The sequence below is a fragment of the Lynx canadensis genome, chromosome B4, assembly GCF_007474595.2.
Source record: "Lynx canadensis isolate LIC74 chromosome B4, mLynCan4.pri.v2, whole genome shotgun sequence".
NCBI classification, from domain to species: domain Eukaryota; kingdom Metazoa; phylum Chordata; class Mammalia; order Carnivora; family Felidae; genus Lynx; species Lynx canadensis.
This window is the reverse complement of record NC_044309.1, coordinates 77,420,895-77,444,327: the sequence shown is the minus strand read 5'-3', so window position 1 is coordinate 77,444,327 and position 23,433 is coordinate 77,420,895. Positions and strand designations below refer to the sequence as shown.

The 23,433-nt window shown below is 47.4% G+C and overlaps 1 protein-coding gene across 3 annotated transcripts in view; it reads left to right on the top strand.

Annotated features, from left to right (window-relative positions):
* Positions 1-7: 7 nt before the first annotated feature.
* BIN2 (bridging integrator 2) overlaps positions 8-23,433 on the top strand; it is a 35,534-nt gene continuing 12,108 nt past the window's right edge. For 2 of the 3 annotated variants that reach the window (XM_030322628.1, XM_030322627.1), the window contains exons 1-7: positions 9-119; positions 8,444-8,524; positions 19,160-19,214; positions 19,505-19,599; positions 20,180-20,275; positions 21,954-22,061; positions 22,612-22,697. In XM_030322628.1, the coding sequence (XP_030178488.1) occupies positions 39-119; positions 8,444-8,524; positions 19,160-19,214; positions 19,505-19,599; positions 20,180-20,275; positions 21,954-22,061; positions 22,612-22,697 (602 nt within the window). In that variant the 5' untranslated portion in view covers positions 9-38. Of the gene's footprint in view, positions 120-8,443; positions 8,525-19,159; positions 19,215-19,504; positions 19,600-20,179; positions 20,276-21,953; positions 22,062-22,611; positions 22,698-23,433 lie in introns of all 3 variants that reach the window. The other variant, XR_003970363.1, reaches the window with a different exon arrangement.

The window sequence follows — 23,433 nt, the reverse complement described above, 5'->3', positions numbered from 1 at the left end:
CACAGGTCGCTGGGCCCAGTCTACCCGGAGCCGGCAGGATGGCGGAGGGCAAGGCGGGTGGCGCCGCCGGCCTCTTCGCCAAGCAGGTGCAGAAGAAATTCAGCAGGGCCCAGGAGAAGGTATGTGGCCGGGTCGCACCACCTGCCCTTCCGGCCGGCCTGGCTCTGCGAGAGAGCGGTGTGCGGTGGGGGTGGGGGTGGGGGGGTGTCCGGGGGGCCTGGGCTGAACAGAAGGTCCCAGGCAGACGGGAATGGGAGTGGATTTTCCTTAAACTACCAAGAGTTGATAGAGAACAGAAAAAAGCTACCCGTTCTTGGGCAAGGGTAGGGAAGCAGGGGAGACCACAGTCTCCCTCGGGAACCCTAAGTAACGCTCAGGCGACCCAGGAAAGGTGGGAGAAAGGAACCAACGTTGGCAGATTTGTCCTAGCAACCCAGCCAGGGTGCTCTTTCACAGAGGATGAAATTGAAGGTTGCAAGAGGGCATTCTCCCCAAAGTGACGACAGCGATGACCAGCTGTGCTGCCAGCGGGGACCGCCCAGTCCACAAGGACTCTGTAACCTAACCCCGCCTGGCCTCTGGGCAGTGTTTAAGCTGATGTGAGCAGTAGCCCGTATCTGCTTTCTGTGCGTTGGAAAGTACACGGTCCAAGATGATGAAGGAGCATCTCTTTTTAGATCGGGTCCTTGGTTGGCTCTGGGTGGCCTTACTCCAGCGTCAACATTGAGGTAGGCTGTCCGCCTGTAACTTCTCTACACATTATTATTTTTATTTATTTATTTACTTTGAGAGAGAGAGAAAGGATGAGCTGGGGAGGGGCAGAGGGAGAAGAAGAGAGAATCTGAAGCAGTCTCCACACCCAGCCCAGAGCCTGGAGCCTGAGGCAGGGCTCCGTCCCAGACTCTGGGATCATGACCCGAACTGAAATCAAGAGTTGAGGCAGAACCAACTCAGCCACCAAGGCGCTCCTCGACACATTTTAGTGACATTCTTGTTTCTTCCTTTTTTTTTTTTTTTTTTTTTAGTGTTTATTTATTTTTGAGAGACAGAGAGAGTGCAAGTGGGGAAGGGACAGAGATAGGAGACAGAGAATCCAAAGCAGGCTCCGCACTGACAACGCAGAGCCCGAGGTGGGGATTTGAACCCACAAACTGCAAGATCATGACCTGAGCCCAAGTTGGACGCTTAACTGACTGAGCCACCCAGGCGCCCCATGACATTCTTGTTTCCACCTGTCCAGGGTATGTCCTTCCCTTTTAACCTGAACCTCTGCTCTCCACGTAGCAACACTCTGATAGATGGATCTCCTTTTTCTGCCTTTGAGGAAGCCGGGGTCATATGAAAGAGTGGAGGAAAAGGCAAGATTTCGTGTGGCTCGACTTCATTACTTCACCTTGCTCTGATTTCACCTTGATCACGATTTTAGCCTCTTCGAAGGCTGTCTCATTACAAATCTGATAGAGATCAGAGCCTGTGGAAAGGTCTAGTTAGAAGTGGTGTGGAAGAGAAGGAGCTACCAGCTACGTGACGGGTTGGAAAAAACAAGAAAACCCAGGAGACAAAAAAATTCATGGATAATAGTTTGTTTTTTTTTTTTAATTTTTTTTTTTTTAAATTTTTTTTTCAACGTTTTTATTTATTTTTGGGACAGAGAGAGACAGAGCATGAACGGGGGAGGGGCAGAGAGAGAGGGAGACACAGAATCGGAAACAGGCTCCAGGCTCTGAGCCATCAGCCCAGAGCCTGACGCGGGGCTCGAACTCCCGGACCGTGAGATCGTGACCTGGCTGAAGTCGGACGCTTAACCGACTGCGCCACCCAGGCGCCCCTTTAATTTTTTTTTAATGTTTATTTATTTTTGAGAGAGAGAAAGACAGAACACAAGCGGGGGAGGGGCAGAGAGAGAGGGAGACACAGAATCCGAAGCAGGCTCCAGGCTCTGAGCTGTCAGCACAGAGCCCGACGTGGGGCTCGAACCCACAAACCGTGAGATGGTGACCTGAGCTGAAGCCGGACGCCCAAAGGACTGAGCCACCCAGGCGCCCCAATAATAGTTATTTTTAAAAGACACAGCAGTTGCCTTTACCTCACTGTTTCACCTTCTGTCCTCATCCAGCCTATCATCAACACTATGCCCTTGGGGATTTGTCTCCTTTTCTAACAATGGACTCCAAAGCTTTAGATAAGTAACGTCCCTGCTCTGGGCTTCAGATTCTGCACATGTAAAAATGAGAGTGGTGATGCTTAGTGATTTGGAAATTCAACGCAGTAAGGATGCAAGAGTGAGAAGGGGAGAGGGTTCCTTGAACCTCAGAAGCAAATATTCCCCAAAGGGAGAACCAGCCACCCAGGTAACCTGTTCTTCCTGGTCTGAACCCTGAGAATGCAGAGAGAGGAGCTACCTCACCTCTGCCTTGGGGACCTTTCCAGGTTAAGGCAGAAAACGGGAGGATGCTCTGAACCTAGACATAAACACAAGGGCGGGCAGACATTGAACTTGGAGCAGTACAGTTGGCATCGTAGAGGCAGCGGCTGCTGCCTGGATAGAGTGGGAATGGCCTGGAATGTGAGGAGGAGCTCAGCCCAGCCTGCCAGAGTCCTTGAGTCTTGACACGTTATTGAAGGCAAGAGAGAGAGGGAGAAAGTTACAGTCAAAAGAAAGGACTCCCTGGAACAATTTGTAGTTTTTGTATAAGCAGTTGGCTGTAATCTTCTAAGTAATACGTAGCAACCACAGTGTCAAATAGATGTGTCAGATATCGAGTGCCAATTATGGTCGAGGCAGAGGACTTCAGGAAAGACACGATCTCTCTCTCTTTATGGAGCCAACGCTCTCGTGATAGGATCTCATTTCACCTTTGCCGCCCTTTGTGCATGTTATTAATATCCCAATTTTAGAAATGAAGAAGCGAGGCTCAAAAGAGATCGGCAAATGGCAGAACTGTCACTGAAACCCACGTGTCCCGCCTTTGGATCCCAACCTCAGGCCCGCTCTCTCTACAAGCCTCCTGATAAACCACTGTGACATCTGTGCCTGCCCACTTCCTGCTGACCCTCTCTCTCAGGAGCAAAGCTGGGAGTAGAAACACCTTTTGCTCAGTCCCTCTCCTCTGAAAATCTAGGCGTGAAGGTCCAGTGACCGTCACACACGAGGGAGATGAAGCGTTCTTGTTTTATGTTCCAGTCTCCACCCAGACGCAACATGAGACTGAGTTGTGTCTTTACCGGAAGATGTGTCCTCACAGTTCAGATGAGTGCTTTCACCATCCACGATTGCTCTGTGGCAAATGGCTCGGAAGGGGCATTGTGTTACCCCTCCTTTGCTGGTCTTTTCCTCTACTGACTTACTCAACCGGTCTCCCAGAGGGTTCTGTCAACAATACTTAACTGAGAAATTCCTTTGCCCGGGATACTGGGCTGGACCCAGGAAGGAACTTAGAGATGAATAAGAGGCCCTCTCGCCTGCCAGAAGCTTACAGTCTAGTTAAAAAAAGAAAAAAAAAAAAATTGGTGAAGAGTCACCTGAGAGGTCTGCAGTCTGTGGGAATTCAGAGGAGAGAAAGACTGAGGAGAATTGAGCGAGGTTTTATAGCAGAGGCGGAATTTGAGGTAGGAATGATGGCCCATTAGTAGTTCCTCAGGCAAGTGGGGGGGATGGAACATTCTAGCTGAGGAAGTGCCAGCATGAGCCAGGCAGGGAGTGTGGAAAACCGTTGAGGCAGAATAGTGAGAAATGCAGGTGAGCTGGAGTACAGGGATCGGTGGCAGAAAAGACGGGAGAGGAAATTTAGGACCACGCTAAGGAAAAGCCTACTTTTTTTTTTTTTAATTTTTTTTTTTAATGTTTATTTATTTTTGAGACAGAGAGCATGAACGGGGGAGGGTCAGAGAGAGACGGAGACACAGAATCTGAAACAGGCTCCAGGCTCTGGGCTGTCAGCACAGAGCCCGATGCGGGGCTCGAACTCATGGACGGCGAGATCATGACCTGAGCCGAAGTCGGTCGCCCAACTGACTGAGCCACCCAGGTGCCCAGGAAAAGCCTACTTTAACGTATATCCCGAAAATGAGGATTTCTCACAGAAACTGCAATATTGTTATCACACCTAAGAAAAAAATTTTAACAAAAATCTGTCATCTCTAATAGCCAGGCCCTATTCAAATGACCCCAGTTGAGAGAGTTAATTAAAATATCATAAATGATTAGGGGGAAGGGTCCTGGTAGGGACCTATAGCCACCAAACATCTGCAGTGAATTTTTTTTTTTTGTAATCGCTTTTTCTCTTGTTCCTCTTCTTTCTCTCTAAACGCAGAATTCTTAGTGTAGAACTTTAGAGAACTCGCATTGGGTGCACTGTCATTAGGAAGTGAACCAAAGGTAGAATGTATTAATTCTTTCAGATGTTTGTTCAGCACTCTACATTCTCTTCCGTCAGAGAACTTTCGTTGCGGGAGAACATCTACAACAGGCGTAAGTGCCTGGATACACAGCCCTGTTGCTTATGGCAACAAAGGACTTTGGGCCCAGGGCACTGGTTATGCTCTCAGGTTATGCGATCATACTCATCTTTCAGTTTCACAGTTGAAGGTGGGAGTGTTCAGTTCACATACTCACACCCCTTCTAAGCCTTTTTGCCTTGAGCCTTTTGGCGGTTGGGGATATTGGGCATGCCACATTTACTGTAGCCGGGGTTGACTACCCTTTCAGCCCCTTCCACCTAAGAACACCCCCCAGCCCCTCCAGGCAAAGGAAGGGAGGAGTAGCAGGAAGGAAGTGAGAGCTGCAATTACCACTTAGACAAGGTGGTTTTGCAACTTTCTGTTTGGGGTGGGGGTGGGGGGGGTGCAGGGAAGATGGCAGACCGGGTGTACCCAGGGTCAGGTGTTCAATGAGCTGGAGTCAGAGAGACAGACAAACATATGGCTGAACTGAGAAGGAAATACGCACTCATAGGGAAGGGAGTGCAATTGGACATAATGCTAATGGATTTGTATTGAGCACTCACCAAAGGGCAGCACTGAGAATGTATGTCATTTAATTCTCCAGACAACTCCAGGAGATGCTGTTGTGTAAACAGAGGCTCAAGAGACGGATAGGCTTATTTGCCTAAAGGCTTAGAGCCATAAATTGAAAGGCCAAGATGGGGCATATATCTGTCAGACTCCAGAGCCCTTGATCGTAACCACTACAGAGAGAGCTCCAGAAGTTGGAGATGCTAACCACTGGGTTAAGAATGGGGACACATGTGGGAGTGCAAGCTGGTGCAGCCACTCTGGAAAACAGTATGGAGGTTCCTCAAAAAACTAAAAACAGAACTACCCTACGACCCAGCAATTGCACTACTAGGCATTTATCCAAGGGATACAGGTGTGCTGTTTCGAAGGTGCACGTGCACCCCAATGTTTATAGCAGCACTATCGACCATAGCCAAAGTATGGAAGGAAAGAGCCCAAATGCCCATCGATGGATGAATGGATAAAGATGTGGTATATATATACAATGGAGTATTACTCGGCAATCAAAAAGAATGAAATCTTGCCATTTGCAACTACGTGGATGGAACTGGAGGGTATTCTGCTGAGTGAAATTAGTCAGAGAAAGACAAAAATCATATGACTTCACTCATATGAGGAATTCAAGAGACAAAACAGATGAACATAAGGGAAGGAAAACAAAAATAATATAAAAACAGGGAGGGGGACAAAACAGAAGAGACTCATAAATATGGAGAACAAACTGAGGGTTAGTGGAGGGGTTGTGGGAGGGGGGATGGGCTAAATGGGTCAGGGGCACTAAGGAATCTACTCCTGAAATCATTGTTGCACTGTATGCTAACTAATTTGGATGTAAATTTAAAAAAAATAAAAAATAAAATTAAAAAAAAAGAATGGGGACACATGGCGGGGTGGGGGCGCCTGGGTGGCTCAGTAGGTTAAGCGGCCAACTTCTGCTCAGTCCATGATCTCACGGCTCAAAGGCTCATGAGTTCGAGCCCCGCGTCGGGCTCTGTGCTGACAGCCCAGAGCCGGGAGCCTGCTTCCAATTCTATGTTTCCCTCTCTCTCTGCCCCTCCCCTGCTCATGCTCTGTCTGTCTCTCTCTCTTTCTCTCTCACAAAAATAAATAAACATTTAAAAAAAAAAAAAAAAAAGAATGGGGACATATGGTCAGGGCACCTGGGTGGCTCAGTCAGTTGAGCCTCCAACTTTTGATTTTGGCTCAGGTCATGATCCCAGGGTCGTGGGATGGAGCCACACTCAGCGCAGAGCCTTTTTAAGATTCTCTCTCTGTCCCCCTCTGCCCCTCTCCCCAGCTTGCGTGTGCTCTCTCTCTCTCTAAAAAAAAAAAATGAAAGAATGGGGACATGTGGGCCCAAGTATCTATGTAGAGCCTTCCTCACTCCCCAAGACCTGGGCACGCTTGCACGTGATTCAGAGCCCTTCACAACGAGACTCCAGTTTCCCTTTCTGGCTCCCTTACCCACTACTCCCCATAACACACCCTAAACCAGCCATGCTGAGTCATCTCACAAAGCGGTGTGAATGTGGGTGGGTATTTCCGTGACTTTGTCCTCTTTCCACCCTCCCCCCTTATACTCTATTCCAGTGTAGCGAAATCTTAATTCAAGTCCCAGCCCATTGGTCGGTCCCCTCCCGTTGTCAGTCCCACTCTCCCTCCTGTTAGAAGTATTAAATATCTCTTTGCTGGGTACTGAGAAATCTAGATGAGTAAGGCAAGTACCCAGTTCTCAAGGAGCCTACAGTTTAGAAGGAGACATAGCTAGATAAACCTAAATCATAAAATGGTAGTAGAGGGGCGCCTGGGTGGCTCAGTCGGTTAAGTGTCCGACTTCGGCCCAGGTCATGATCTCACAGACTGTGAGTTCAAGCCCCGCGTCAGGCTCTGTGCTAAGCTCAGAGCCTGGAGCCTGCTTCGGATTTTGTGTCTCCCTCTCTCTCTGCCCCTCCCCTGCTCATGCTCTGTCTCTTTCTGCCTCAAAAATAAATAAAAATATTTAAAAATTAAAAAAAAAAAACGGTAATAGAAATGTCTACAAGGTGTAGAAGTTGCAAACACTTAGAAGGGAGTGATTAACTCGATTAATGGGATAAAGCGGTTAAGTGTCATAAAGGATATAGAGTATGAATTTTTTTTTTAATTTTTTTAAAGTGTGTGTATGTATGTAAATAATTTCTAGGGGCACCTGGGTAGCTCAGTCGGTTAAGCATCTGACTTCAGCTCAGGTCATGATCTCGCAGTTCATGGGTTTGAGCCCCTCATTGGGCTCCATGCTAACAGCTCAGAGCCTGAAGCCTGCTTCCAATGCTGTGTCTCCCTCTCTCTTTCTACCTCTCCCCCACTCATGCTCTGTCTCTCTCTGTCTCCCCAAAATAAATACATGTTCAAAAAATTTTTTTAAATAATTTTTATAGCCAACGTGGGGCACAGACTCACAACCCCAAGATCAAGAGTAACTGAGACACGTATTGGGCATTTCATGCAAATTTGTTGAGCAGGCAAGTGGAGAATCATTAGAAGGTTTTAAGCAGATGCAGGAGAGCAACAGCACGGGCCCGGAACACAGTTATGACCGCGAGACTAGAAAGCATGGGACGGTTTCCAGAGATGGACATATTGAGGGATTTGATGAAGGAGGTGAGGGAGAAGTAGTTGAGGGCAACTTCTGAGATTCTAACTTCGGCCCGGGGGCAGCGTGATGACAGTGCCTCCTCCCAACATGGGGGCTACAGGTGGAAGATGCAGGGCTTTCTTGCTTGTGTACAAGTGAGTGTCCCCTGTGAGAAGAGGCACCGTATCTTTTTCATTTTCCTGTCCTTTATATTAGTGCTGAGACCACTATGGTGGTTGGCTCCCAAGAGAGAGGAGATAGAGAGCATTCATTTCGAGCTGGGTTCTAAATGCGTTGTGTCGGTCTTCTTCAGCGTTTTCCACAAGGGCTCTCCTAAGAGAACAGTCTCCTGCCTGCCTCTAACCTCATCTATCTAGAGGAATCTGGGGCTGTGGCTGGAAGACCATCTCTCAAGTGAAAAGTACCTTCAAGGCTCATATTTTATCGTTAGGGCTGCATATTTTACATTCTTATTAATCCTTGTTTTAATATAATACTTTACCCCAGCCCACCCCCGGAACCCCACTGTAAATAATAATGTCATTCCAGGCATGTATGCCATATTTATTCTGGGCTTTGTATATACACCCCTGCACACTGCCAGATACCCTCAGGCATACCCCAATTTGAGAAGAACCACCAAATACGATTTTTTTTCCAACAGTGCACTCTATATTTTTAAAATTCCATTGGGCTGATACGAGTACAGCCCTTTAATTGCATCCAAGACTCTGAGAAGCTAGGGTCATAGGAGGCCAACAGATGAGAGGGACTTGACTCCACCTCACTGACCTTTCCAACTTATATTCCCAGGTTCTGCAGAAGTTGGGGAAGACTGTGGAAACCAAAGATGAACGGTTTGAACAAAGTGCCAACAACTTCCACCAGCAACAGGTAATCTGGAGGGTGGGGAGGGGGAGCTTGGAGGAAGAAGGGAGACCTGAGGGCCGGGTAGCAGAAGAACAGTAGGTTTGGGCAAGCCAACAGGCATCCCTCCTACCCCACCCTACCCCCGGGGTTGGGGGGCAAGGGCCACGGAGTAACCTGCTGCGTCTTGTTTCTCTGGGAACCAGAGACGCTTCCCCTTCTTGTTCCCACCGACCCTGGGTTTTGGGAGACAGACAAGTGTTCTTTCCTCTTAGTGGTTCCCCCGGGGTACAGTGGCATCCGTAGGTCCTTGGACAAAGTTGGAACGAGCCCCTGCCACTTTAGTCTTTGGCTGATCACTTCCTCAGGGTGCCTCTCTCCCACCCTACTAGGCTCTCCCATCGTAGTAGCCCCCGATTTTCCTTGTTGCCTCTTTGGCCACTACATCTACCTCGCTGAAGCCCAGAATTCTAAATGATCCGTCCATCTTTCACCTGTCATTCTCACCAGCAAACCTCCTATTGTCTCGGTTCCTTCTACCTTCACTGGCTGCTACGGGTAATTCTCTTACAGAAAATTTACATTGAGAAGTGGGCAATAGGTATAGACTTCCATGGGATATTTCACTTTTTTTTTTTAAGTTTATTTATTTATTTTGAGAGAGAGTAAGCATGAATGGGGGGGGCAGAAGAGAGGGAGAGAGAGAGGGGAATCTCAAGCAGGCTCTGCCCTGTCTGTGCAGAGCCTGATGCGGGGCTCAAACTCACCAACCATGAGATCGTGACGTGATCCAAAGTCAGACACTCAACCGACTGAGCCCCACCCCCCCGCCACCCAGGTGCCCCAAGATATTTCACTTTCCATCTCCACGTGCCAGGCATTGTGCATGGTGCTTTACACACGTGATCTCACTTAATTCTTACACGAGCCCTGGAGATCGCAGTCCCCTCTTTGTAACAGAAGGGGGTTATTGACTCACGTGAATACCCAGTTGTAATGTGGTCCTAACACTTAACTGCTCAGAGTTCGGCCACATTTCACAGGTTAAGGGTACTGTCCCCAACAAGACTGCTTCACTTCGGACACCAGCTGCAGGCTCCAGAGCTCCCAGGACACCCACACTGCTGACCAATGCTACAAATTTTGGGGGGGGGTCCTACTAGCCACTCAGTTCCTGTAATCCACAAGAACAACCCACAGAACTCAGGACAGTGCTCTATTTACAATTACACTTTTATTATAAATGACACCGATCAGGACCAGCCAAGTGAAGAGGGACATGAAGTGAGGTCCAGGAGAATTCCAAACGAGAAGCTTCTGTGTTCTCAAGATGTGTCACCTTCCCAGCACGTTGATATAGGATTACCCAGCAAGGAAGCTCACCCAAGCATCAGGTGTCTAGAGTTTTTTGTTGTGATTTCATTACATGGTGAATCATGGGCCACATGATTGAATTTAATCCCTTTTCCCTCCCTTCTGCTGGAGGTCAGGCTGATATCACCTGTCTCAAAGCCCCAGCCCTCTAATCACATGGTTCATCTTTCCAGCCTGACCAGCCACCATCCTGAGCCATTTGTTTATTATAAAGTCACACGTGATTGAAGAGGCCCACCATGAAAAATGAACACACTCCCATCACTCGGGAATTCCCAAGGATTTAGAAGTTAACTGCCCAGGACTGGGGACAAAGACCAGCCAAATTCATTCTTGCACAATATCAGTGCATCGAATTATATGGAAAGTAATTCTTTATGATGCTATTAAAGGGACACTAGCTATATCCTATAGAAATCTTTTGTCTTGGGGCGCCTGGGTGGCGCAGTCGGTTAAGCATCCGACTTCAGCCAGGTCACGATCTCGCGGTCCGTGAGTTCGAGCCCCGCGTCGGGCTCTGGGCTGATGGCTCGGAGCCTGGAGCCTGTTTCCCATTCTGTGTCTCCCTCTCTCTCTGCCCCTCGCCCGTTCATGCTCTGTCTCTCTCTGTCCCAAAAATAAATAAACGTTGAAAAAAAAAAATTTAAAAAAAAATAAAAAAAATAAAAATAAAAAAAAAGAAATCTTTTGTCTTATGTTCATTTTTGAGAGAGAGAGCATGAGCGGGGTAGAGGCAGAGAGAGAAGGGGACAGAGGATCTGCAGCGGGCTTTGCCCCAAGGGCTGAGAGCCTGATGGGGGGCTCAAACTCGTGAACCATGAGATCATGACCTGAACCGAAGTTAGACACTTAACCAACTGAGCCACTCGGACGCCCCTAGCTATAATCTAATTCAGCAGTTGATTGTATATCAGGATCATTTGGGAAACATTTTTAAATGCAAGGTCACCTGTAGTAGGGCTTGGGAATCCGTAGTTTTAAACTTGTTTTAATGGAAGATTTCAAATATTCACAAAGATAGGAAAACCTGTATGATTAATCCACATGTACCCATCACCCAGCTTTAATAATTAATCAACTCATTTATGTCTCCACCCACTTTCCCCCATCCTTGATTACTATGAAGGACATTCTGCATATCATATAATTTTATCCATAAATATTTCATTATTAATCTCTAAAGATAAGGACTCTTTTTTTATTTTAATTTAATTTTTTTTAAGTTCATTTATTTTTTTGAGAGAGACAGACAGCGTGAGTGGGGGAGGGGGAGGGGCAGAGGGAGGGAGGGAGAGAGAGAGAATCCCAAGCAAGCTCCTCACTGTCAGTGCAGAGCCTGATGTGGGGCTCAATCTCACAAAATTGTGAGATCATGACCTGAGCCAAAACCAAGAGTTGGATGCTTAGCCAACTGAACCACCCAGGCACCCCAGTTTTTTACATTTTTTTTTAAGTTTATTTATTTATTTAGAAAGAGAGAGAGCTGGGGAGGGGAGGAGAGAGAAGGAGACAGAGAATCCCAAGCAGGCTCCATGCTGCTAACACAGAGCCTGAAATGGGGCTCAAACCCACGAACAGTGAGATCATGATCTAAGCTGAAATCAAGAGTCAGAGGCTTAACTGACTAAGCCACTGAGTTGCCCCCAAGATAAGGACTCTTTTAAAATATAACCACAAAGCCATTATCACGCCTAAAAATATTTTTCTATAAGACGTTTACTCATTACAACAAACCAGAAAGGACAAGAAAAACATGAATTAAAAAATCATGATTTTGCACCCTCCCATGCTACAACCACTGTTGTTTCATATCCTTATGGTCACTGTGCTATGTATGTGTATGGTAGCCAAGTAAATCCAGAATAAATAAATATAAGGTTCACAATAGTGAGATTATTCTGTTTGTAATGGTTTCATAATTGCCCTTTTCAGTTAACAACGTAATACAAATATCTTTTCAGATATTTCAGGTTAATCACCCCACTAAAACATAAGATTCAGTGATACCTTTAAAAAACAGCAATAATTTCATAATTCAAAATGTCCAATGTTCACTCCCCTATTTTTTTAATCCCCCGATATGTTTAAAATTTTTTTTTAACGTTTATTTATTTTTGAGACAGAAAGAGACAGAGGATGAACAGGGAAGAGGCAGAGAGAGAGGGAGACACAGAATCTGAAACAGGCTCCAGGCTCTGAGAGCAGTCAGCACAGAGCCCGACGTGGGGCTCGAACTCACGGACCGCGAGACCATGACCTGAGCCGAAGTCGAACGCTTAACCGACCGAACCACCCAGGCGCCCCTCCCCTGATTTGTTTAAATCAGCAACTTATGGACATGTTTAAGTCCCTTAAAGTTAAATCTCTTCATCTGCAGGTTTCTAATCCCTCCCTTTTTGCGGTTTACTTGCTGATCCCGGGTTGTTTTCCTGAAGTTTCCTGCAGGCTGACTGGATCCCCGTGGTACTGTTTAACATGATCCTCTGTCTCTTGTATTTTCCATAAATGAATAGATTTAGAGGTTTGATGAGATTCAGATTTTGTTTGTTTGGGTGGCAGGAATACTTGATATTTTTCTAGGTGGGATATTCTCTCATCTGGAGGCACATAACATGTTCTTATCTTTTTTTTTAATGTGACACTAACAGCCATAGTTGATCATTAACTGGAGAGTCTATGTTGTATATTAAGCTTCTAGTAATTATGAGGTGGTAGCCAGTCTGAGAACAGCATTTGGCAACCACTGATTTTAGTCTGAATTGGGGGGGGAGGGGGGCGGAGGGCGGGGAATCGGATCTGAGAGGGAGGGGATTTATTATCTTTTTTTCAATGTTTATTTATTTTTGGGACAGAGAGAGACAGAGCATGAACGGGGGAGGGGCAGAGAGAGAGGGAGACACAGAATCGGAAACAGGCTCCAGGCTCTGAGCCATCAGCCCAGAGCCTGACGCGGGGCTCGAACTCACGGACCGCGAGATCGTGACCTGGCTGAAGTCGGATGCTTAACCGACTGCGCCACCCAGGCGCCCCGGAGGTGATTTAATCAAGGTAAAGCACGAGGGCTACAGAGCGAGGATTCAAACGTGAACCCTGTGCTTTTCCCCCAGGACCGCACGAGGAGGCCTCCCTGGGCCTCTGCTCAATCAAGGTTACCCTTCGGCTTTTAACCCCAGTATGAGAAGAACAGGAGTCAGTAAGTCAACACCCACGTTGAAAGGTTTCTGTAGCTCGGTCCTTTCTCCTCCTCTGGGCCTTAAAGGCTGGATCTACCAATGGCAGGTGTGTGGGAAGGAAGGGTCAGCAATGAAGGAAGGGCCATCTAGAAGAATAAGAGGATCAGATGAGACAGTCCCCTCAGAATCTCCTGGGTGAGCCCACCAGCTGAAGGTCACTTGAAGGGGGGGTGGAGGTCTGTTTGTGAAAGGAAATGGAGGTAGATTAGGAATAAGGGAAGCTTTTCTCCTGAGAGAATGATTTACCCGTAGTGACTGGTATTTGAGCCTGCCTGAAAAGTTCACTTAACAAGTGAGCCTGCTGTGTGCTAGGCTAGATCCTGGTATTTCAACACAAATAAGACAATACGCCTGCCCTCAGGCATTCACCGTTTAAGGAAAAAGACAGTAACAATACAGTCAGCTCTGAGACCGGACCTCGGATAGCTCAGACAAACAGAGGGGGGAAAGACAAGGTCAAGGAGATTGAAAGTGAAGTATTCCAGAAGTTGGACCAGTTGGTCATGTACCCAGTCCCTTACCGCAATCAGCTTGTAGGTATATTTTTTTATCAATAAATAAATATTCCCAGGGGCGCCTGGGTGGCTCAGTCCATTGAGCATCCGACTTCGGGTCAGGTCATGATCTCACGGTTCGTGAGTTCCAGCCCCACATCGGGCTCTGTGCTGACAGCTCGGAGCCTGGAGCCTGCTTCGGATTCTGTGTCTCCCTCTCTCTCTGCCCCTCTCCCGCTTGCACTCTGTCTCTCCCTGTCTCTCAAAAGTGAATAAACGTCGTAAAAAATTTTTTTATAAATAAATAAATATCACTCCCAAACTTCCCAGCCTGATTTCAAGGGCCTGGCCGCTTGCCCAGGTTCCTAATCAAATTTCCATAGGTAAGTTTTCTTTGAAGGCTTTGTTTACTTCCCCATTCCCCCCCCCCCCGCCCTTCAAAACATATTATAGAGGAAGAATTGTTTTCCCCAAGCAGCATTTTAATCTCTTATTTCTGGTAGTGACAGCTGCTTCCAATTCATTGCCTTTAAAATCAAACCCAACAATCCAGCTTCTCGTCTCCCCTCTGGGCCTCCATTAGATGGAGCATTTCTAGAGCTTGCTCCTGGACCTTCAGGCTACTTACTATTGTGCTGAGCGTTTGGGTTTCTCTGAGTCCATTTCTCTCCAGCAAGTGGAGAGCCCCAGGACAGGGACTTTCTTCTCCATCCTCAGTACCGCAGTCTCTTAGGACACAGCTCTGTCTACCTGAGGGTTTAGGACAAGCTTCCACAGCGAATGGTCCATGACCTGAGGGCTGGGGCTGTTTATATAGGGGTTGGAAGGACCGAGTCAGACTCTTTATGGTGATGCCAAGAATTTGGCCGGGTATTCAGAGAGTGGAAGTGCTAAAATGATAAGATTTAGGGCTAGAAATGGTCTGACCCGACATTTATAGATGAGGAAACTGGAACCGGAAAAGTGAAATAACTTGCAAGTCTTTGACTCACAGACAGGGAGGAACCTAAGACCGTAAAAGTCACACCTGAAGAAGAAGGCTAGGATTCTTCAGCCTGGAGACATTTCAGGGTAGGAGGGCAGACAGGTCAGTGAAATAAAATGACACCCCCTGGCGTCCCGCTACCCCACTTCCCATTACCGCTTCCCCCCCATACACACACACACACACACACACACACACACACACACACACTTCATCTCCTCAAAGGAAAGAGCAAGAGCCTAAAGGAAGAACTTTGACCTGGAAGCTTGATCCTAAAACACAGAAGGGGAGTTAGGCTTTTGTGAGGTGCCACGGAAGGCAGAAGGCATTCACATTTTACGGACTCTGGTATCAGTAGAACCCCCTGGTTTTGAACAGCATACATACAAGTGCATGGTCATGCACGGTAGCCTTGATTACTGATCGGATTTGTCGGGCCATATAATGTCTAATGGGATAAAACCAATTTGAATTTCATTTGTAGAAATTATGCAAGATGGGGGCGCCTGGGTGGCTCAGTCCATTGAGCGTCCGACTTCGGCTCAGGTCACGATCTTGCAGTTCGTGGGTTCGAGCCCCGCGTCGGCCTCTGTGCTGACAGCTCAGAGCCTGCAGCCTGCTTTGGATTTTGTGTCCCCCCTCTCTCTCTGCCCCATCCCTGCTTGTGCTCTGTCTCTGTCTTTCAAAAATGAATAAACATTTAAAAAAATTTAAAAAAAAAGAAATTATGCAAGATGGTTTAACAGGTTTTGTTACTCCAATATGTACTTTGGAGACCAAATCTTCATGGTGAGGTAAAAAGTTGAGTTCATTTTGTTTTCTTTCAAAAAGGAACTTGAAATCCTTGTTAATTTTTATAATCCTCAAAACTCTTTCAAACCTTGGCTGTCACATTTTTAAAACTCTCAAACTTGCACCCACCTACCATTTCCATCTTTAAAAGCTTTTATGCACGTTTAACATCTTAGGCTGTGTCAACTTTTTTCCCATGAATGAAAAAGCAAGAAGGAAGTGAAACATCCTTCCTGATGAATGCTGAGTGTTTCTGAATTTTGGTGGCTGACTGACCGTCTCCATCATGCTATTGAAAGCACTTTCTCAAGATTACCAGTGACCTCCAGTTACCAAGTCCAGTTACTGTGACCAGTTGTTCCTGCACTCTAACCTCTCTATAACATCTGAACCCACCTCCCCACCACCCCCCACCCCGGTCATTTCTCTGATGTTCTCCTGATCCTCACTTGCTGTGAAATACCGCACAATGCAGGTTCTTTTCCCACCTCCCTGACAGTGTCTTAGACGCCCTTGAGACTGCGTGTTCATGTCCCTAGAGCCCTGGCATTCAGCTCCAAGGACTTTTCTTTTCTTTTCTTTTCTTTTCTTTTCTTTTCTTTTCTTTTCTTTTCTTTTCTCTTCTCTTCTCTTCTCTTCTCTTCTCTTCTCTTCTCTTCTCTTCTTTTCTTTTCTTTAATGTTTATTTACTTTTAAGAGAGAGAGAGTACAAGCAGGGAAGGGGCAGAGAGAGAGGGGGACATAGGATCCAAAGTGGGCTCGGTGCTGACAGCAGAGAGCCCGATGTGGGGCTGAAACTCACAAACTGCAAGATCATGACCTGAGCTGAAGTCAGATGCTTAAAGGCATCCCAGCTCCCAGGACTTTCAACCTGAAGTATGGTGAAGGGTTTGGACTGGCTGGGGCACCTGGGTGGCTCAGTCAGTTAAGCATCCGACTTTGGCTCCGGTCGTGATCTCGCGTTTCATGAGTTCAAGCCCCTCATCGGGCTCTGTGCTGACAGCTCAGAGCCTGGAGCCTGCTTTGGATTCTGTGTCTCCCCCTCTCTCTGCCCCTCCCCCACTTATGCTCTCTCTCTGTCCCTCAAAAAATGAATAAATGCTAAAAAAATTTTTTTTTAAGTTTGGACTGGCTTAGAAGTAAACGCTGGAGGCAAAAAGATGGATGAAATAATCAGTCCAGTTTACTTTGACCCCGAGTTGACCTAGATTTTCTGCTGTGTTCACAGTAATCATCCTTCCTGCAAAGATTTCCACAGATTAAAAAAAAAAAAGTTTAAGTTGTTAGACTTTTCTGAATTTTCAGTTTTTCCTCCCATACATTTGTTTTATACTTTTGGTATGCTCAATAGCCTATCTAGTGATGACCACAAACAAATAAAATAAATGAGCAAGTTCACAAGTAGCTTATGGGTATACTTCATAATAATGCATCGCAACTTAAATACCCCTTCACCTGAGCTGGCGTGAAGGTCACTGTCCTGACCCACAGGTCTGGCCCCAGGAAACCCCCTTAAGTGGACTGCACCTTTCAGTCCAAGCCCACGTTCCTGAAGTCAGGCTCCAAGAGGTCAATGGTCTAGCCTCAACTCCCAGAAACTGGAGTTCACACAGAGGCAAGAGACCAGAGTCGGAAGGAGCTTTAAATAACACCATGAGGAACAACAGAGGAAGCCTTTGAAAGAGAAGACTTGGTGCGGGGTATGTGACAGATGTCTTCAAACATATGTGCAAGAGAAAGCAGATCTACTCTGAATACAGAAGGCCAGCCTAAGACCAGTGGGCAAAAGTTCTAATGGAACCTTTTTTTTTTTTTTTTTAATTTTTTTTTCAACGTTTATTTTATTTTTTGGGACAGAGAGAGACAGAGCATGAACGGGGGAGGGGCAGAGAGAGAGGGAGACACAGAATCGGAAACAGGCTCCAGGCTCTGAGCCATTAGCCCAGAGCCTGACGCAGGGCTCGAACTCACGGACTGTGAGATCGTGACCTGGCTGAAGTCGGACGCTTAACCGACTGCGCCACCCAGGCGCCCCTAGAACCTTTTTTTTGAAATTTATTTATTTATTTTGAGAGAGAGACAGACAGACAGACAGTGCAGGGGGAAGGGCAGAGACAGACTCCCAAGCAGGTTCCACACCGACAGTGTAGAGCTCGACACGGGGCTCGAGCTCACGAACTGAGAGATCACGACCAGAGTTGAGATTGAGGGTCAGACGCTTAACAGACTGAGCCACCCAAGTGCCCCTAGGGCTATTTTAAATTGAAGCACAGTCTCAGCAAGAAGTCACGAGTTTCTGGTTGCTGGATTCAAGAAGCAGAGGCTCAATGAACATTTGTCAGAGTTAAAACAGAAGTGGGTCACCTGTGGGGTTGAGAGAAAAACTTCCAAACTTAAATGATACCTTCCTCTCTTTTCTCCCCCCCTTTTTTTTTTAATTTTTTTTTAACGTTTATTTATTTTTGAGACAGAGAGCATGAACAGGGGGAGGGTCAGAGAGAGGGAGACACAGAATCTGAAACAGGCTCCAGGTTCTGAGCTGTCAGCACAGAGCCCGACGCGGGGCTCGAACTCACGGACCGTGAGATCATGACCTGAGCCCAAGTCGGCCGCTTAACCGACTGAGCCACCCAGGCGCCCCCCCCCCTTTTTTTTTTTTAATAGGGAGGAGATCTAATCTGTGCTTGGGAGTCCTAGCCTTAAAAAATGAGAATTCAGGGGCACCTGGGTGGCTCAGTCAGTTAAGCATCCGACTTCGGCTTAGGTCATGATCCCATGGCTCATGAGTTCCAGCCCCACATCAGGCTCTCTGCTGTCGGTACGGAGCCTACTTTGGATCCCTTTGGATCCTCTGTCCCTCTTTCTCTCTCTACCCCTCCCCCACTCACTCACACACTTTCTCTCTGTCTCTGTCTCTCACTCAAGATTAAATAAACATTTTTAAAAAATGAGAATTCAGGGGCGCCTGGGTGGCTCAGTCGGTTAAGCGTCCGACTTCAGCTCAGGTCACGATCTCGCGGTCTGTGAGTTCGAGGCCCGCGTCGGGCTCTGGGCTGATGGCTCAGAGCCTGGAGCCTGCTTCCGATTCCGTGTCTCCCTCTCTCTCTGACCCTCCCCCGTTCATGCTCTGTCTCTCTCTGTCTCAAAAATAAATAAAAAACGTTAAAAAAAATTTTTTTTAAATAAATAAATAAAATAAAATAAATAAATGAGAATTCAGACACGGGAACAAAGAAAGAATTGGGTAGATGGATAGAGCTATGGATGAAGCTATTGATGTTGGAACAGGAGGAGAATCAGTGATGAGGCTGTTTGAAGGAGAGTGTAAAACATGTGACTGATGGAAGGGAAGGGTAAAGTGAGGCAAGGCAGAGAAGGACATCAGGAGAGGAGAGGAATGGTCAGGGTGCACAGGAGGGAGAAGACCTACTGTCTTAAGAAGATGGTAGCAATGTACTTAACCCGGAGAGGAAGGTATAACCCACAGGGTCACGGAGGACACATATTTCCAGCAGAGGAACCCGGGGCGTAGGCTTTTGTTCACTGGATGGGAGAACAAACAGAGGAAAGAAAATCTGCCAGTGCCATGGGAACAATCTCCCAACTTAAAGATCGCCCCCAAAAAGATAACCTACAACTTCTTGGTAAAGAGAACAGAGGCTCATTTATAACATTTGCAGATTCCAGGATTGACGTCTGCTTTGAACCTACTTTTCAACTTTGACCTCTAAGGCGTCTTTCCAAACGTATCTGTTCAGTCACTGAAAGCACTTCTCCCTTTCAGGCAGAAGGCCAGAAGCTCTACAAGGACCTGAAGAACTTCCTTAGCGCCGTCAAAGGTGGGTATTGCGTAGCCAGGGGATTTGAGCTCCTGAGAAGTCTGAGCACAGAAAGAAAAACAACCATTCTCAGGCGTTTGATCACTTACTTGCCTGCCCCTGAGTCCTGGGGCTTGTGGGCAGAGCAAGAGCAACTCACGGATAACCCAAACCTTCCTCACGGATAACCCAAACCTTCTTGGTCTGCGTCCTTCTGAAGTAGACCCACTGATTTTGCCTGTCCACCCGTATGATTATACCAGCCTACTTTGGGGGAAACTTTATGGTAGACGTGACTTCTCTCCTCTCAGTGATGCATGAAAGCTCAAAACGAGTGTCAGAAACCCTGCAGGAGATCTACAGCAACGAGTGGGACGGTCACGACGAGCTGAAGGCCATCGTAGGGGTAAGAGCATTTGGGCTAGACACCTCTTCTGGCACTGACTCCTGCCCTCATCTCAGCCTCATCTTTGCTTCTGTATCCCAGCAAATGGGTAAACAAAGGAGCCAATCCACATCGTTCATTTATGTAGCCTCGGTCACGGGCGGTAGCAAAAAGCAATAACTATGGAGGTCAAAACAAGTTTTCCCTAGTCTACGGATTCCTCCGTTGTTGCCCTTCTCCCCCTCCTAAAACCTTACGGAAGTTTCCGCTCCATAAAACCCAAGTGGTTGGTTTTGAAAGTTAACTTCATGCAGTTTTGTGCTCCCAAATTTGCCTGTCCTCCAAGCTCTAGAGTCCAAAACTCTGACCATCTCTTCTTGTTCTTAATCCCTGAATGTACGTCCATTGTCTTATAGGGCAGCCCCTTGGGGGAAGGGCTGTTCCTTCACCTGACTTCTTCACCGGAACCCAACGTGATATTCTAAATACAGCGCTCCAAAAAAGGAAGTCTGTGGCAGGCAGAATTTGGGCTTTCCCCTGGTAGGCGGTTGTTGCTGAGAAGTGGGGCCCTCACCACTGCCCTCTGCCTCTGCCCTCACAGAACAATGATCTCCTTTGGGAAGACTACGAAGAGAAATTAGCTGACCAGGCAGTGAGAACCATGGAAAACTACGTAGCCCAGTTCAGCGAGATCAAGGTAATCGGTTTGCAGGGTCAAGGATGGGTCACGGGTGGCCCCTGGAGGTTAGAGAACATACAGGGTAAACGTCCTACATAGAGTTTGAGCCCACAGTCGGGAGTGAAGCTCAGGAAAGAGGATTAAAAGTCTGGGGTCAGACGGGAGGTTAAGGTGGAAGGTTAGAGCTGTGTGAAGGGCATGTTTAGAATTAGATTTGGGTGAAGAAGATTGGAGCTGTTTTTGAATTAGATCTAGGTCAGGGCATCCCTTTTACTTGTGGAAAAAAACCCCAGCCCATCTGTATATTGTAGACAAGAAGAAACTTGGAGGAGTCATGATAACTACATGCGATACTTGGAAGTCTGCTAGGTAAAAGGGATGCAACCTCTTCTAAGCTGTTCCAGAAAGCAGAGTTAGAGTTCATTTATTCATTCAACTCCTATTTATTAAATTTTTTTTAACGTTTATTTATTTTTGAGATAGAGAGAGACAGAGTATGAATGGGGGAGGGTCAGAGAGAGGGAGACACAATCGGAAACAGGCTCCAGGCTCTGAGCTGTCAGCACAGAGCCCGACGCAGGGCTCGAACTCACAGACTGAGATCATGACCTGAGCCGAAGTCGGCCGCCCAACCGACTGAGCCACCCAGGCGCCCCAACTCCTATTTATTAAACATCTACTCTGTCAGGTGCTGCACTGCTTTTAGATTAATAGGGAGAAATTAGAGGGGTCCTGACTTCAGTCTGTCATCAAGCTTTCAAAAAATGAAATCTGCTGTGAAGTTGGGAATTGTCCATTCTCTGTTCCAGCAGAAATTGATAAACTACTTATTTGGGATATTGCAGCTCCACGTGTTCAGTAGGAAGCTGGGCCAGATCATCACTAGTCCTTTGAAAATCCATGGTTGAGGGGCGCCTGGGTGGCACAGTCGGTTGGGCGTCCGACTTCGGCTCAGGTCATGATCTCGCGGTCCGTGAGTTCGAGCCCCGCGTCGGGCTCTGTGCTGACAGCTCAGAGCCTGGAACCTGTTTCAGATTCTGTGTCTCCCTCTCTCTGACCCTCCCCCGTTCATGCTCTGTCTCTCTCTGTCTCAAAGAGAAATAAAAACGTTAAAAAAAATTAAAAATAAAATAAAATAAAATCCATGATTGAATATGTAGTTTGGATGAGACTGAGTAGACGGTCTCTCAGTGCACGTAACAAGTTACCATTTTTATTATGCTTCAGGATTTGCAAAGCACTTTATAGTCCGCGTTTGAGCTTTCAAATAACACCGTAGGGGCAGATGAGGCTGCTGATGGTCCAAAAGAGACGTGCCTTGCCCTCCATCACGGGGCTAATAAGTGGCAGCACTGGGAGTAAGACCCAGCACCCCTGACTTTGAATTTAGTTAGATTCTCAAGGCCATGTCTCCTGGAGGCTGAACCAGATTCTAGTGGGTTTATAGGAAGTAGTGATGTTTAGTGCAGGCTTCCACATGCTCTGTAGGGTTTCCCTTTACTCTGCACCACCCCCCCCGCCCCGAGAATTCCCATTCTTTCCAAAGAGCGAGGGAGATCCCTTGGGCACAAAACTGTTAGAAAGTGCAGTGCGATAATAGGAGCCAGTCATCGTGCCTCTGTGTTTGACACTCTGTCACCTGCATCCTGGCCACCGAAAAGTGACTCTCGAGGCCTCTCTCCTACCTCTGGGCTAGGAAAGAATTGCCAAGCGGGGTCGGAAACTTGTGGACTATGACAGTGCCCGACACCACCTGGAGGCGTTGCAGAATGCCAAGAAGAAAGATGAGGCCAAGACTGCCAAGGTAAAAAAAACAAAAAAAAAAAAAAAAAAAAAACCTGATAAAACCTTCCTGTCCTCCCGCTGGGCCAGGCTGGGTTTAAGAAACGATAAATCCATGGGGCGCCTAGGTGGCGCAGTCGGTTAAGCGTCCGACTTCAGCCAGGTCACGATCTCGCGGTCCGTGAGTTCGAGCCCCGAGTCAGGCTCTGGGCTGATGGCTCAGAGCCTGGAGCCTGTTTCTGATTCTGTGTCTCCCTCTCTCTCTGCCCCTCCCCCGTTCATGCTCTGTCTCTCTCTGTCCCAAAAATAAATAAAAACGTTGAAAAAAAATTAAAAAAAAAAAGAAACGATAAATCCAGCATCCAGCGTGTCCTGAAGGAAATCCTGTGTTCCCTGACACCAATGCTCTCAGGATAGTCAAACACTCATGGCTTAGGAGGGCACGGGTCTGGGGAAAGAGAGGCTCGGTTCCCAGGAAGTCCCTGAAAAGCTGCAGAGGATCAAGGAGGCACAGCCTCTCCAGCCTTAGACCCGGGACCGAGGGCAACGGCCCTGTCTGTTTCACCCCCTAGGCAGAGGAAGAGTTCAACAAAGCCCAGAGTGTGTTTGAAGACCTGAACCAGGAACTGCTGGAGGAACTGCCCGCTCTGTATCACAGGTAATGATTGACCTTCAGAAAAGGCCTGGACCCCCGGGGCCTCTGGAGGCCCGGGGTTACCTGGCAACCCAAACGTGTCACCTGAGCTCTGGTGCAAGAGTGGGATGTGTAGCCTCAGCCCTGCCACTGCCTTGCTGGGTGACATTAGGCAAGCTGCCTTATCGCCCCAGACCTTGCTTACTTCACCGGCGGTACGGAGCTAACCACGCCTGCCCTGCCAGCTTTTCCAGTTTAAAGGCAAGGTGCTTCTTGGACAGGAGCGATCTTGGCAAGTAGATGGCCGTCATCACGCGAGCCAGGAGTATATGGTTCCGTGCCTCGGTGTGTGCTGTCTTAAGCCGGCTTGGCTCACGAACATCCGGCTCGATGGAGACGCTAAGCCACGGGATGATTATTTCTATTAATGATGTCTTTGCTTCACAGGAGGTAAACATGTTGTAGACGTAAGTTTCCCACATTGGGAGGAGGCGTCTGAGTAGAAATTGTCTTTGTATCTGACTTTTCATTGCACGAGATATGCTGTAATGGCAGCTGTAGTCGGTATTTTATATTGCCACTTAATATCAGTCTCTGTATGGTGGAGCCTTTTTTTTTTTTAATGTTTATTTATTTTTGAGACAGAGAGAGACCGAATATGAGCAGGGAAGGGGCAGAGAGAGAGGGAGACACAGAATGTGAAGCAGGCTCCAGGTTCCGAGCTGTCAGCACAGAACCCGACGTGGGGCTCGAACTCACG